This window comes from Ursus maritimus, unplaced genomic scaffold, assembly GCF_017311325.1.
Source record: "Ursus maritimus isolate PB19 unplaced genomic scaffold, ASM1731132v1 scaffold_22, whole genome shotgun sequence".
NCBI lineage: Eukaryota > Metazoa > Chordata > Mammalia > Carnivora > Ursidae > Ursus > Ursus maritimus.
In genome coordinates, this window is record NW_024424675.1 from 32,813,725 (window position 1) to 32,825,327 (window position 11,603).

An 11,603-nucleotide genomic window follows, 5' to 3' on the forward strand; every position below is an offset into this window, starting at 1 on the left:
GGGGCGCGGGGCGGGGCGGGGCGCGGGGCGGGGCGCGGGGCGGGGCGGGGCGCGGCGCGGGCTAAAGGCAGGGGCTACGCTCGGGAGGAGAGCCCCGCCGCGGCGCCTCGGTGAACGCCATGAACGCCAGCGGCCCGGGCTACCCGCTCGCCTCGCTCTACGTGGGCGACCTGCACCCCGACGTGACCGAGGCCATGCTGTACGAGAAGTTCTCGCCCGCCGGCCCCATCCTGTCCATCCGCGTGTGCCGCGACGTGGCCACCCGCCGCTCGCTGGGCTACGCCTACATCAACTTCCAGCAGCCGGCCGACGGTGAGCCCGGGGGAGGGGGACGGACGCGCAGACGCCCGGCCGCCCCGCCGACCGACCGACGCAGCTCGGGCCCGCGCAGGCATCTCTGGCCGCTCCTGGGAGACTGAGGCCCAGGGACATAGGGCGTGGGAAGGGGCCTGAGGCAGGACCGGACAATTAGTGTGTGCCTACTGTGTGTTTTGCTGCTGCTCCCTTCTACAGAGGGGAAATAGCAATTAATTAAGGCCGAGTGAAAACAGCCAAGGGCCTTGGGGTCAGGCAGACCTCGGGTTAGAAGGGTTAGAAAGCCGGCAGCTGTGTGACTTTGAGCAATTACTCAGACTTTCTGAGTTTCAGTTGCCGATCTGAAAAATGGGGATCGTACCTGCCTTTATAGAGTGGCTGGGAGGATGAGCAAGTCGAAGCACTTGGTGAGGAGGCAGGCGATGAGTGGGGGGCGCCAGGCGATGAGTGGGGGGCGCCAGGAGAGCTGGGCCTTGGGCTCGCACCCTTCCCAGCGGCCGGATCTGAGTGTGCACGGAAAGTCTCCACCCCAGGCCCCGCAACCGATTTCTCAGAGCTGATAGGACTGATTAGTTTGTCAGGTCTCTGACAGCGCAGGGGATAAAGATGGAGAGCACCAGGTTTTGTGAAAGCTCTGCCACCAGGCGTGAGCTTGACCAAGAGTTCACACTCCACACCTCTCCATCTGTGAAAAGGGGCGAAGGCTTATTCTCCAATAACACAGAAGGAATGCGCTGTGTCCGCGAAGTATTTCCGGTATCCTTTGGTGCATCGTAAGGGCTCCTTAAGTGCAAACCTGAGAAAAATAAGGGTAACTCTAATGTTGAGGCTTTAAACTCCAGAAACAACTCCAAAGGCCTGCCCCAGCCAAATCCAAAAGACGCCCCTCTTCCTTTGGGTCTCCTGGGTAGGTGGGAAGGTTTCCTAAATCAGGGTTTGCTGGGGTGGTTCTCCCTGTTTCCCAGCAGGTGACTGAGCTGGATTCCAGAGAGCCTTCTCCTCTGCTCTGCTTACCCACCACTGCCTCTAACCTCTCCTCCAAGCCCTGCATGCTCTGACCTTTCTGCCAGACTTCACAGGGGAGATAAATTGAGCTCTAGGGAAGAGAAGGGATTTTGCCTCTCAGTGGGGAGGGCACAGGCGATAGCAGTGGCAGGAGAATGGGCATAGGCTGTTAGTTTTCAGACACATGACCGTTTACCAAACTCCTATTTTATGCCAGGCACAAAGTGTAAGGCACCTTGCGTATCTTACTTAATTTTCAACCTGTCCAAACCCCTGGAGGTAGATAGTATTACCTCCCTTTGTTAGATGTGGAAAGGGGGTCAACGTCTCATCATCCCCACTTCGCAGGTGAAGAAACAAGCTCAGAGAGGTGTTCTCTCCCAAAGCCCTACGACTTGGGATTGAGTCTCAACTCTGCCCCTCCATACTTCTGAGCTCTGAATTCCCCTAACTGCTGCTGCTGTTTGTCCTATGGGCCCTCCTTTGCATTGTCATCTAGTCTGTGTGCTTCCGAAAACTGCAGCGGACCTCGCTCTGCCACGGACTCTTCCCCTTTCTGAGCCTCTGTTTTCCTTCTGTGAAGTGGGGATAGAAATATGCTCACATGGCTATTGTGAGGAGCTGCATGAGACCCCAGCGGGGAGGTGGGAGGCACGCCCCGCACATGAATTCTTTCTCAGAACCTAAGGCTCCAGGTTCTTCTCTCAAGTGACACCCAGACAGTGACACTTTTTTTTTTTTTCCTTTTTTCCTTCCAATGAAGCACCTTGGGGCTCAGGGAAAGAAATCCCCTTACTTGCTGCTTTTTTTTCTCCCCCCGTCCAGCGGAGCGGGCGCTGGACACGATGAACTTTGAAGTGATCAAAGGCCAGCCTGTCCGCATCATGTGGTCCCAGCGAGACCCAGGACTCCGCAAGTCGGGTGTGGGCAACATCTTCATCAAGAACCTGGAGGACTCCATTGACAACAAGGCCTTATATGATACCTTCTCCACCTTTGGGAACATCTTGTCTTGCAAGGTGGGTGTGTCCCCTTGTGGGGCAGGGTCTGTGTCAAATACCCGAGTGGCAGAGGGATCCCGAGCCACACCTCACTTCACAGCCCCCAGGTCTGTTCAGCGCGGCTCTGGGCGCATGGGAGTTACGCCAGTTCTCTCGGCAGATGCGTCAGAAGTCCCTGTGTAACGGTCAGCTCTTGCTGCGTAACCAACGCTGGCTTAGAGGCTGGCAGCAACCCCCATTTCTTTAGCTCATAATTCTGCAGTTGGCAATCTGGGCAGTTCTGCTCTCGGCTGGCTCCTTCTTATGCCCGCTGCAGGCTGACTGGCTCTGTTTCTAGAGTGTGGTTGGCTGTCAGCTGGAGCACCTCGGCTCTCCTCCCTGTGGTCTTTCCTCCTCCAGTGGGCTAGCCCAGACTATTCTCCTGACAAAGAGCAGTGTCCAAGGAGACCGAGTGGAAGCTTACCAGGCCTCTTGAGATGTAAGCTCGGAACTGGCCCTCCTTCCCTTCCGCTGCATTCTGTTGGCCAAAGCAACAGTCCGAAGTCATGAGACCAGTCCAAATTCAGAGAGAGAGGACAGTAGACACAACAGGGTAAAGGGCATGGATACAGGAAGGCTGCTAATTAAGGCCATCAGGGCAGTCAAGTCTCGAGGATTCCTCTGGGCCACTGAGGATTGGACAGAAAGCTGGCTGTGACCCGGGCAAGTCTCTGAGGCCTAACGAGGACCCATTGTGGTGGTGGGCCAGGTCAGATACGAGGCACACGGTATGGGGCATACCCCGGGAGTTCTCAGGCTGGTTGGAGACGCCGAGACTTTTTGGAAAAGCTGGAAATTGGGCTCTGAGGGAAAAGCCTAGTGAACCATGTAGTCAGAGGCTCAGGATAGAAACCAAGTCCATGCGGCTGCTGGGGAAAGGGTTCTGGAGTGCGATGGGCAAAGCACTGGCCACGTGTAGTCTGTCCAGCTGCCAAGAAGTCAGCACAACATAGTGGGTCAGATCTTGGACTTTGGTGCTGACCGTCTGGGGATCAAATCCCACCTCCTCCGTTTCCTGGCAGTGTGACCCTGGGCCAGCTGTGTAACTTCTCCACACCTCGGCTTCCTCTACAAGGGGGCCATGGTAGAGCCCACCTCATAGGCTTGTGGTGCCTGTATTTTAAGTCTGGTAGTCTTCCCGACATTGAAAGGACACCCAGCACCCTGTTCACTATCTCAGTGGTAGCTGTCATAAGCAGAAACTTTGCTGGCTAGTGACCTTGGCCTAGCCCTTTTATTCCCATTTTCCCCAATCAGGCAGCTGGGGCTCAGAGGTTACGAATTGCCTGGAGGGGCTCTTCTAGCAAATATGACAAGATGAGCATGTGATCCCCTCAGCAGTGCTTGGTCCAGAGTGGGGCCCCCAGTCAACATGATTAAATCTGGATAGAAGAGCTGGGGGTGGAGTGGAACTTGAAGGGACCCCGTGTGGGGCGCAGAGTCCACACTCAGTCGTTATTCGTCACTTTTGCCATTGTTTTGTACCTGAACCCTCTGTTGGGTGCCCCCCCACCCCATCCTTCTCCCCTGCGGTCCAGGTGGTGTGTGACGATCATGGGTCCCGGGGCTTCGGCTTTGTCCACTTTGAGACCCACGAGGCTGCGCAGCAGGCCATTGCCACCATGAACGGGATGCTGCTGAATGACCGCAAAGTGTGAGTGGTGGCACGTGGTGGGGGGAGGGGGAGCTGCCGGTCACCATCTCATGGGCGCTGGGCGCGGAGCGCAGCCAGAACGCTGCGGGCGGTGTGACCTCGGAAGAGTTTAGTCCCTCGGGAGTTCCCTTGCCCCAGGGAAGAACAGGCCTGTGGATACTCCTCAGAGGATTGCTCTGAGTCGTAAGGAAGGGGATTTTGAAATTCCAGCAGGAGCAGCTAATGGCCAGATCACCGCAGGGGTCAGTGATTTCGTCTGCTTTCCAGCCTTCTCGGCAGGGCTGTGAATTTTTTTCTTAAACCTTTTGTGTCGTTTCATGGGGACGGGTGAGGGAAGTAGGCCGAAGCTCAGCCTGCCATCTTCATACATGTAAATTCGGTAGCCCCCCCCTCACTTCATGGGGGGCAGTGGAGCTGCAGATGCTGCGGATAATCCCCTCCCCCAGTCTGGATTCTGCCTGCGTGACCACCAGCCCACGCTCAGCGCCACCGAGGGAAGGAGGCTCTAAGCTGGGAGAGCTGAGAGTTGCTTTGTCCGGAGCGGCTCGGGGAGGCTCCGATCCGTGAAAGCGAGCCCGGCGGGCTTTCCCCAGGTCGCAGAAGGACATGATCTTTGTTAGCTGTGGTTTGCCCGGTTCACCTTTGCGACTCCATGCTCTGTAATTTTTAGTGCCGGCTACCGCTTGTTTGTGCTAAGGGGGCTATAGATGCCATCGAATTTTCTTATGTTTTCTTCTTAACCTAGGATACTTTCCTAGGTGTGTTTACATGAACTTGGAAATGACAATTTTGAAAATTAATATTTTCCGTCGCCCCACAGTAACCCTGGCGTGGACCATGTCTGCTTCTCTCACCACTGCTTCCTTAGCACATCCAGGACTGTTACATGAGTCAGCAAATGTATGACCTGAGTTTCATCCCCAGTTCTTATTTTATTTTGTATTTTTTCTTAAAGATTTTATTTATTTCAGAGAGAGAACAGTCATGAGCAGGGGGAGGGGCAGTGGGAGAAGCAGGCTCCCACTGAGCAGGGAGCCCGATGTGGGACTTGATCCCAGGACCCTGGGATCATGACCTCAGTCAAAGGCAGACACTTAACTGACTGACTGAGCCACACAGGTGCCCCTGTATTTTTTTTTTTTTTTAATAATCTCTACATCCAATGTGGGGCTTGAACTTACAGCCCTGAGACCAAGAGTTACATCCTCCACTGACTGAGCCAGCCAGGTGCCCTTCATCCCCAGTTTTATAGGAATGAACACTGAGGCTCAGAGAGGTTAAGTAACTTGCCCAGGGTCACACCGCTAGGCAAGCGCAGCGTGAGGATTCAGGCCCTCATCTGTATGACTTCCAAGTTCAGGCTTGCCCTGCTCTCCTGCGCACTCAGCTGCCTGGCAGATGGTAGGAGCTCCCTGTACATTTGCCCCAAGAATGAATTCTTCTTAACCTTATGCTAGAGCATAGAATCTTGGCTGTTGGAGGTGGCCTGGCCTTGGCTGTATTCCATCTAACGAGTGCCCTGCCCAACCTCCTGATGAGGGGTACGGGGGCCTTGGAGGCTGGCAGCAATCTGTGCAAGTGACCCTGGGTTGCTGGGTGGAATGGGGTGGCTGAGGGCTGGCAGCTGCCAACCCCATCAGTGTGTCCGCAGCTTCGTGGGCCACTTCAAGTCCCGACGGGAGCGGGAAGCAGAGCTGGGAGCTCGGGCCGTGGAGTTCACCAACATTTATGTGAAGAACCTCCATGTGGATGTGGACGAGCAGGGCCTGCAGGACCTCTTCTCCCAGTTTGGTGGGCAAGCTCCCCAAGGGAATCAGGGATCACTTTGTCTATTCCCAGGTTGGGCTGGGAGGAGGGGCCTTTCTGGGGGCTTCCTGAGGGGTCAGTAGGGGGCAGCATTAAGTAGTCTAAAACCACATCGTGGGGGAAGGGAGGAGAACATCTTGGGGCTTCCCAAACTCCCCTTTGAGCCAGGTTGGCCCTTCCCAGGGAAAATGCTGAGTGTGAAGGTGATGAGGGACGACATCGGCCACTCCCGAGGCTTCGGCTTTGTCAACTTTGAGAAGCACGAAGAAGCCCAGAAGGTAGGAGCCTCCCCATGGCTCTGTTTCATGGAGGAGGCACCAAGCCAGCCCTAGCAAGAAAGGAGATCAGGTGCAGGGGGCTCCAGCTGCCGTGGAGGAGAGGAAAATCCCTCTGCAGTCTGGGCCCACACCAGTCAGGGCCCTTCCTTCCTGTGGCAAAGGCAGAAGGTTTCAGCCTCCGTTGGGTGCTTCCAAACCCTAAGGCCAACTGCTTTTTGTAGGTTCTTGCCACACATGGGAGGCAGAGGGGCCTCTGAGACAGCCACTGCCCTCTTCTTGAATTGATGGTGGGATTGAGGCTGGGGAGGGGATGTGCTATGTGATTCCTTGCTCCCAGGTCTTTGCAAATGCTGTTTCTCAAAACATTTCTCTTCCCTTGCTCTTTAGCTTAATGCTGTCCAATGGAAATATAGTGGGAGCCACATATGAGATTTAAAATTTTCCAGCAGCCACATTAAAAAGGGTAAAAAACCAAAAACAAGTTGATTTTTGTAATGTCTCATTCAACTTAACCTACTGAAATTATCACTCCAGTGTATATTAAAATGGAGATATTTGACACTCCCCCTTTTTTGTGTTAATTCTTTGAAATCCGGTGCTCCCAGCACAGGTGAACTCAGACCAGCCATGGTTCGAGTGCTCAGGGGCTACATGTGGCTAGTGACCGCCCTATGAGACAGTGTGGCTTTAGACTACTTAGCGCTTACCCTGTGGGTTTCCACGTACGCTTTCCCTCCTCCAAGAAGCCTCTTCTGTCCTCATGCTTCTGGTGAGGTGCCCCTTCTGCCCCTCTCCATCAGTAACACCGATCTCCATGTAGAGAACCTGAGGGTAGAGACCGGGTCTCATTTCACCACTAAATCTCTGGTGTGGCACCTGCCAGTAGGTACAAGACCATTGGACATAGGGGATCTCAGCTCACTGTGGATGCTGGCTGGAGATCTGACCCGGTGCCATCTCGATGGCAGCCGCTGCTCCCTGAGCACTTAGCACGGACCAGCGCTAAGGGCTGCACACGCTGCCCTGTCTGCTCCACCAGTACAGGCTCAGCAGTTACCCGACTGAGCCGCCCGGGCGCCCCTATGTGAAAATACTAACTAGCTGACCACTTAAAAAGTCAGTTCCCTTCTGTTCAAGCCCCATGTTGGGCATAGAGCTTACTTTAAAAAGTCCCCTTTCAAACATTTCTTCTCACTAATGCTAGTGTCTAATCCTAGCCATTGAGCTGGCACTCACAGGAGTCTACCTTTTGCTGATTTTTTTTTTTTTTTTTTTTTTTTGCAGATGAGTCCATGTAAATTCAGTTCAGTATAAACGCATTAAGAGAAGTTGCATGTCATGCAATCAAAGCCACTGACAATTTAGGACACAGCAGTCTTAGGCCGGCTAACTGACGAAAAGAAAAAGAAAAAACGGTTAAGACCTGTTTCTTAAGAACAAAAACGAAAGCCCTCCTAGTTAGCAAAATAGATTCTTTATGCTGTGAAATCCAACATGAAGTGAAGGCTGTTGATTATGCTCTCACGCCATTTTGAAAGAATTCTGCTCGCTGCTCCGTTCAGACAATCAGTGTAGGTACAGTGAAGAGCCTAAATGTTAAATGTGGGAGATTTGCTTATTTCAATTTCACTTTTTAAAGTATAGCTCCAATCAAATTTTTATTTTTTTATTTTTTAAAGATTTTATTTGCCAGAGAGAGAGAGAGAGAACACGAACGAACAAGCAGGGGAAGCAGCAGGCAGAGGGAGAAGCAGGCTTCCTGCCGAACAAGGACCCTGAGATCATGACCTGAGCCAAAGGCAGACGCCACCCAGGCGTCCCCAAATTTTTTAAATCTACGGTTTATTCTGAAATTTTGTCCCCTGTTTTTAAAAAGTGGATTCACTTTAAGTGGCCTTTATCCTGGTGCTAATTATTCTCAGCTAGCGAGGCTGGCCAGCTTGCAGGTGGCCCCCTTCAGGCCCGGATGCTGGGACTAGAGGCCAGAGCCTCGTGGGGGTGGTTACCAAGGACTCTCGCCCCTTCCCTGGCCAGGCTGTGACGGACATGAATGGCAAGGAGGTGAGCGGGCGGCTGCTGTACGTGGGCCGGGCCCAGAAGCGGGTGGAACGGCAGAACGAGCTGAAGCGTAGGTTCGAGCAGATGAAGCAGGACCGGGCGACCCGTTACCAGGTGACAGCCCCCTGGTGACAGCTGCTGCTATGTGAGCATGTCCATGTGTGTGGAGGGCCCTGAGTGGGAAGCCTTCCTCCGGCAATCCCACGTCTGTGAACTTGGCTTTGGAGGTTGGGGGGTTGGGGGCTGTAGCTTCCAGGGGATGGGCATGCTGAGTGACGGGGGGGCATGGGTACCATGCAAGATTGGAAACAAGAGGCTGGGTGGCCAGGGCTTCCAGGCCCCCGACACAGGGCAACCCGGGGCTTGGAGGGGAAGGGACGCACCCCGCAGTAACCTCTCTTTCTAGGGTGTGAACCTGTACGTTAAGAACCTGGATGACTCCATCGATGATGAGAAGCTGAGAAAAGAGTTCTCTCCCTATGGCGTGATTACCAGCGCTAAGGTGAGGACTGGGGGCTCCTGCAGAGGATAGAGAGCCTGCCCCTCCTGTCCTCCTGCTGGCTGCACGCCCCTCCCTTCCTTCCTTGTGGCTTCCAAGGAGTTGGTGCTGAGCTACTCCTTGGAGAGTTTGGGGGGCTGTGTCTGACTCCCAGCTTGATGTCCATTTGCAGCCTTGTCTGCTCTGGAGGGGAGGGGGTGGGAGTCCAGTCCCAGTCACACAGCTGGACTTATTGGGGCTCCCTGTAAACTTGGTTCATTCAACAAGCATTTATTGAGTGCCTACTGTATGCCAGATTCTAGAAATTCATACCTCAGAATTTCCACTGACTCTTATGTTCAGGACCTCAGTTTCCATTTGGAAAACGAGAGGGTCAGGCTGCTTCATTCATCATTCCTTCTTCCCCATTTACTGAGCACTTGAGTGCCATGTGCCCAGCCCACTTAGCACCTGATGGGTGATAATTTGGCCGCTCGACTCAGTAGCTCTGTGACCTTTAGCCCATGGCTTCTGAACTTCACCTATACGATGAGAGTATTGGGCTCATGGGATGTTTCTCAACCCTGGCTTATTAAAATCCCCTGGGGAGCTCTTAAAGACAGACACTGGAGTCAGACAAATCGAAAGAAGATTTCAGAGTAGGGCCTGGGCCTTTTAAACCTCCTCAGGATTTTCAGATAACCCAGTATTCCTTCATTCCATACTTAAGCACCTCCCGGCTTACCAGGCCCTCTGGGAAGCCCATAGTAACGAGTTAGACGTGGTTCTTGCCCTTGGTAGCTTCTAGTCAAGTGGGGAAGGCAGACGCGTCACTAACGCAAATCGATTAGAAGGTGTGTGTGGAGGGGGCTGGGAGTATTGGAGGCAGAGCTGTGGTAGGTCAGGGGAGCAGGAAGGAGGGCTTCCTGTGAGAAGTGGCAGTGGCAGAAGCATTTGGCTTGGCTGTGAGGGGATACGGAGCTGCAGGAACTTTCCAAAGACATCAGTGTGAGTGGTGGAGCTGGAGACCAGCATATGTGAGGTGATGGTTGAGTTCTTGGGAAGTGGTCTAGAAGTTCTTTGCCTGTTGAATCCAATTTTATTTATTTTTAAAATTTTTTAAAAAATATTTTATGTATTTGTCAGAGCACAAACAGGGCGTGGCAGGCAGGGGCAGAAGCAGGCTTCCCACTGAGCAGGGAGCTGGATGTGGGGCTCGATCCCAGGGCCCTGGGATCGTGACCTGAGCCGAAAGCAGACACTTTACCAACTGAGCCCCCCAGGCGCCCCTGTTGAATCCAATTTTAAATGTCCTTCAGGAAGCCTGGTGTGTAGGGCAGAGGTTCTAACAATTTTTGAGTTAAGGACCTGTGGAGATAATTGTGAGGGAGCCATGGGACCTATAAATCAGCATCAGTAAATTTGCTTAAACTTTACAAAATAGCTGTGGGCCCTCCTTCCCAGCAAATATATTAGTGTGGTATTGTGGTTGAAAACTGGGATATTAAAGTTAATTAGAACTAGGTCTAAATCCCAGTCCTACATTAACTAGCTGTAGAATCGGAGGAAAGTGACTTTGCCTTTTGGATCTGTTTACCCATCTGTAAAATGGGAGCAACATTCCCTACCTCCCAAGGTGTCCTGAGCACTAAAGAGCCTGCAGGCCGAGCACCTGCCCACAACAAGCAGTGAAATGATGATTTGCTTATTCACACGTGGTGTCTCATTTCTGGTGATTCACCGACCTCCTTGAGGACTCCTAGAGGGAAGGGAATCGTAAAAATCTGGGTTGCTCAGAGTCGCAGCACTATCTCATTAATTGACCAGTTAGGTTATAAAGTGGGTATTTTATGTAAGTCTACATATTTATATGATTTTGACTGCATTCAAAATACAGTGAGAATGAAAATGAGTTAAGGCCTATAAAGTGCTAAAAACACTGTCGTGTTTATAGGAAGCTGCATAAATGTATTTCGTCGTTATTTACTACCTAACAGAAGTTCTTATTAACTTATTAAGACAATACTTTTGTGCCAAGAAAATCTGGTTGACGAAAGCCTATGGATCCCTTCTAGAATATTTCTCAATGCATAAAAGAAAATTCAGAGACTTACAGAAAAACAATTATACTGAAACATATTTATCAAGATATGACGGTGATAGCAGTGGGTGCTTCGTTTTTGTATCCAACCGTAAGATCTAGGGAGGTAGCAGTCAGCATAGACGATATTTTGAGGGCAGCAGTGATTAACATGATAGGAAAATATATTCTTTCTCTTCCTGACAAAATCCCAAGCACAGCCAAGACTCCCCTATTTTTTTGGTCCATATTCACAATAGAAGGGGATGCTAATGAAAAAGGCCATTTTCCCCATAAAGTTCACAGACCTCCTGACCCCTATCCACTGGCCTCCCTGAGGGGGGGGTCTATGAACTCTCCGGCTCAGGCCCCCGGGTGAATGGGTAGCAAAGTGCAGTTTGAACACCAGTGATATAGAACATGCGCTCTAATAGGGCAGATTTTAAAAGTATGTCAGCTCAAGTCCAAATGTGTGAGCCAGACCAGTGTCGTGACCCTAAAAAAGATTACGAACTATACATGTAATGCGGATTGGATCCTGGAAGAGAAAAATCATATTTATTAGAAAAACTAGTGAAAGCTGAATGAGACCTGCAGTTAATGGCATTGCGGCTGATAATTAATAATATCGTCCCAACGTTAATATACACATGGACCCTGTTCCCAGGGGGGCAAGCTGGCTGAAAGATAGCCACTCTACTATTTTTGCAACTTTTCTGTACATCTAAAATTATTCCAAAAATTTAAAAAGGTGATTTTAATAACAAAGCTGAGAACCTGGCTCAGTGCCTGCAGAGGCAATGGACGTTTACCAGAACACTGCACTGGGTGTGAATCCTGTCCGATGGGTGACCCTGGACAAGTCGCTCTTTTTTTTTTTTTTTTTTTT

At 51.8% G+C, this 11,603-nt stretch overlaps 1 protein-coding gene across 8 annotated transcripts in view; it reads left to right on the forward strand.

Annotated features, from left to right (window-relative positions):
* Positions 1–119: 119 nt before the first annotated feature.
* PABPC1L (poly(A) binding protein cytoplasmic 1 like) overlaps positions 120–11,603 on the forward strand; it is a 19,099-nt gene continuing 7,615 nt past the window's right edge. For all 8 annotated transcript variants that reach the window (XR_005836959.1, XR_005836961.1, XR_005836960.1 and 5 more), the window contains exons 1-7: positions 120–312; positions 2,146–2,339; positions 3,899–4,014; positions 5,666–5,805; positions 6,004–6,098; positions 8,133–8,270; positions 8,563–8,658. Coding sequence is in view for 5 of the 8 variants with exons in the window: in XM_040638383.1 (XP_040494317.1) it covers positions 120–312; positions 2,146–2,339; positions 3,899–4,014; positions 5,666–5,805; positions 6,004–6,098; positions 8,133–8,270; positions 8,563–8,658 (972 nt within the window). In the remaining 3 variants the exon portion in view is untranslated. The remainder of the gene's footprint in view (positions 313–2,145; positions 2,340–3,898; positions 4,015–5,665; positions 5,806–6,003; positions 6,099–8,132; positions 8,271–8,562; positions 8,659–11,603) is intronic.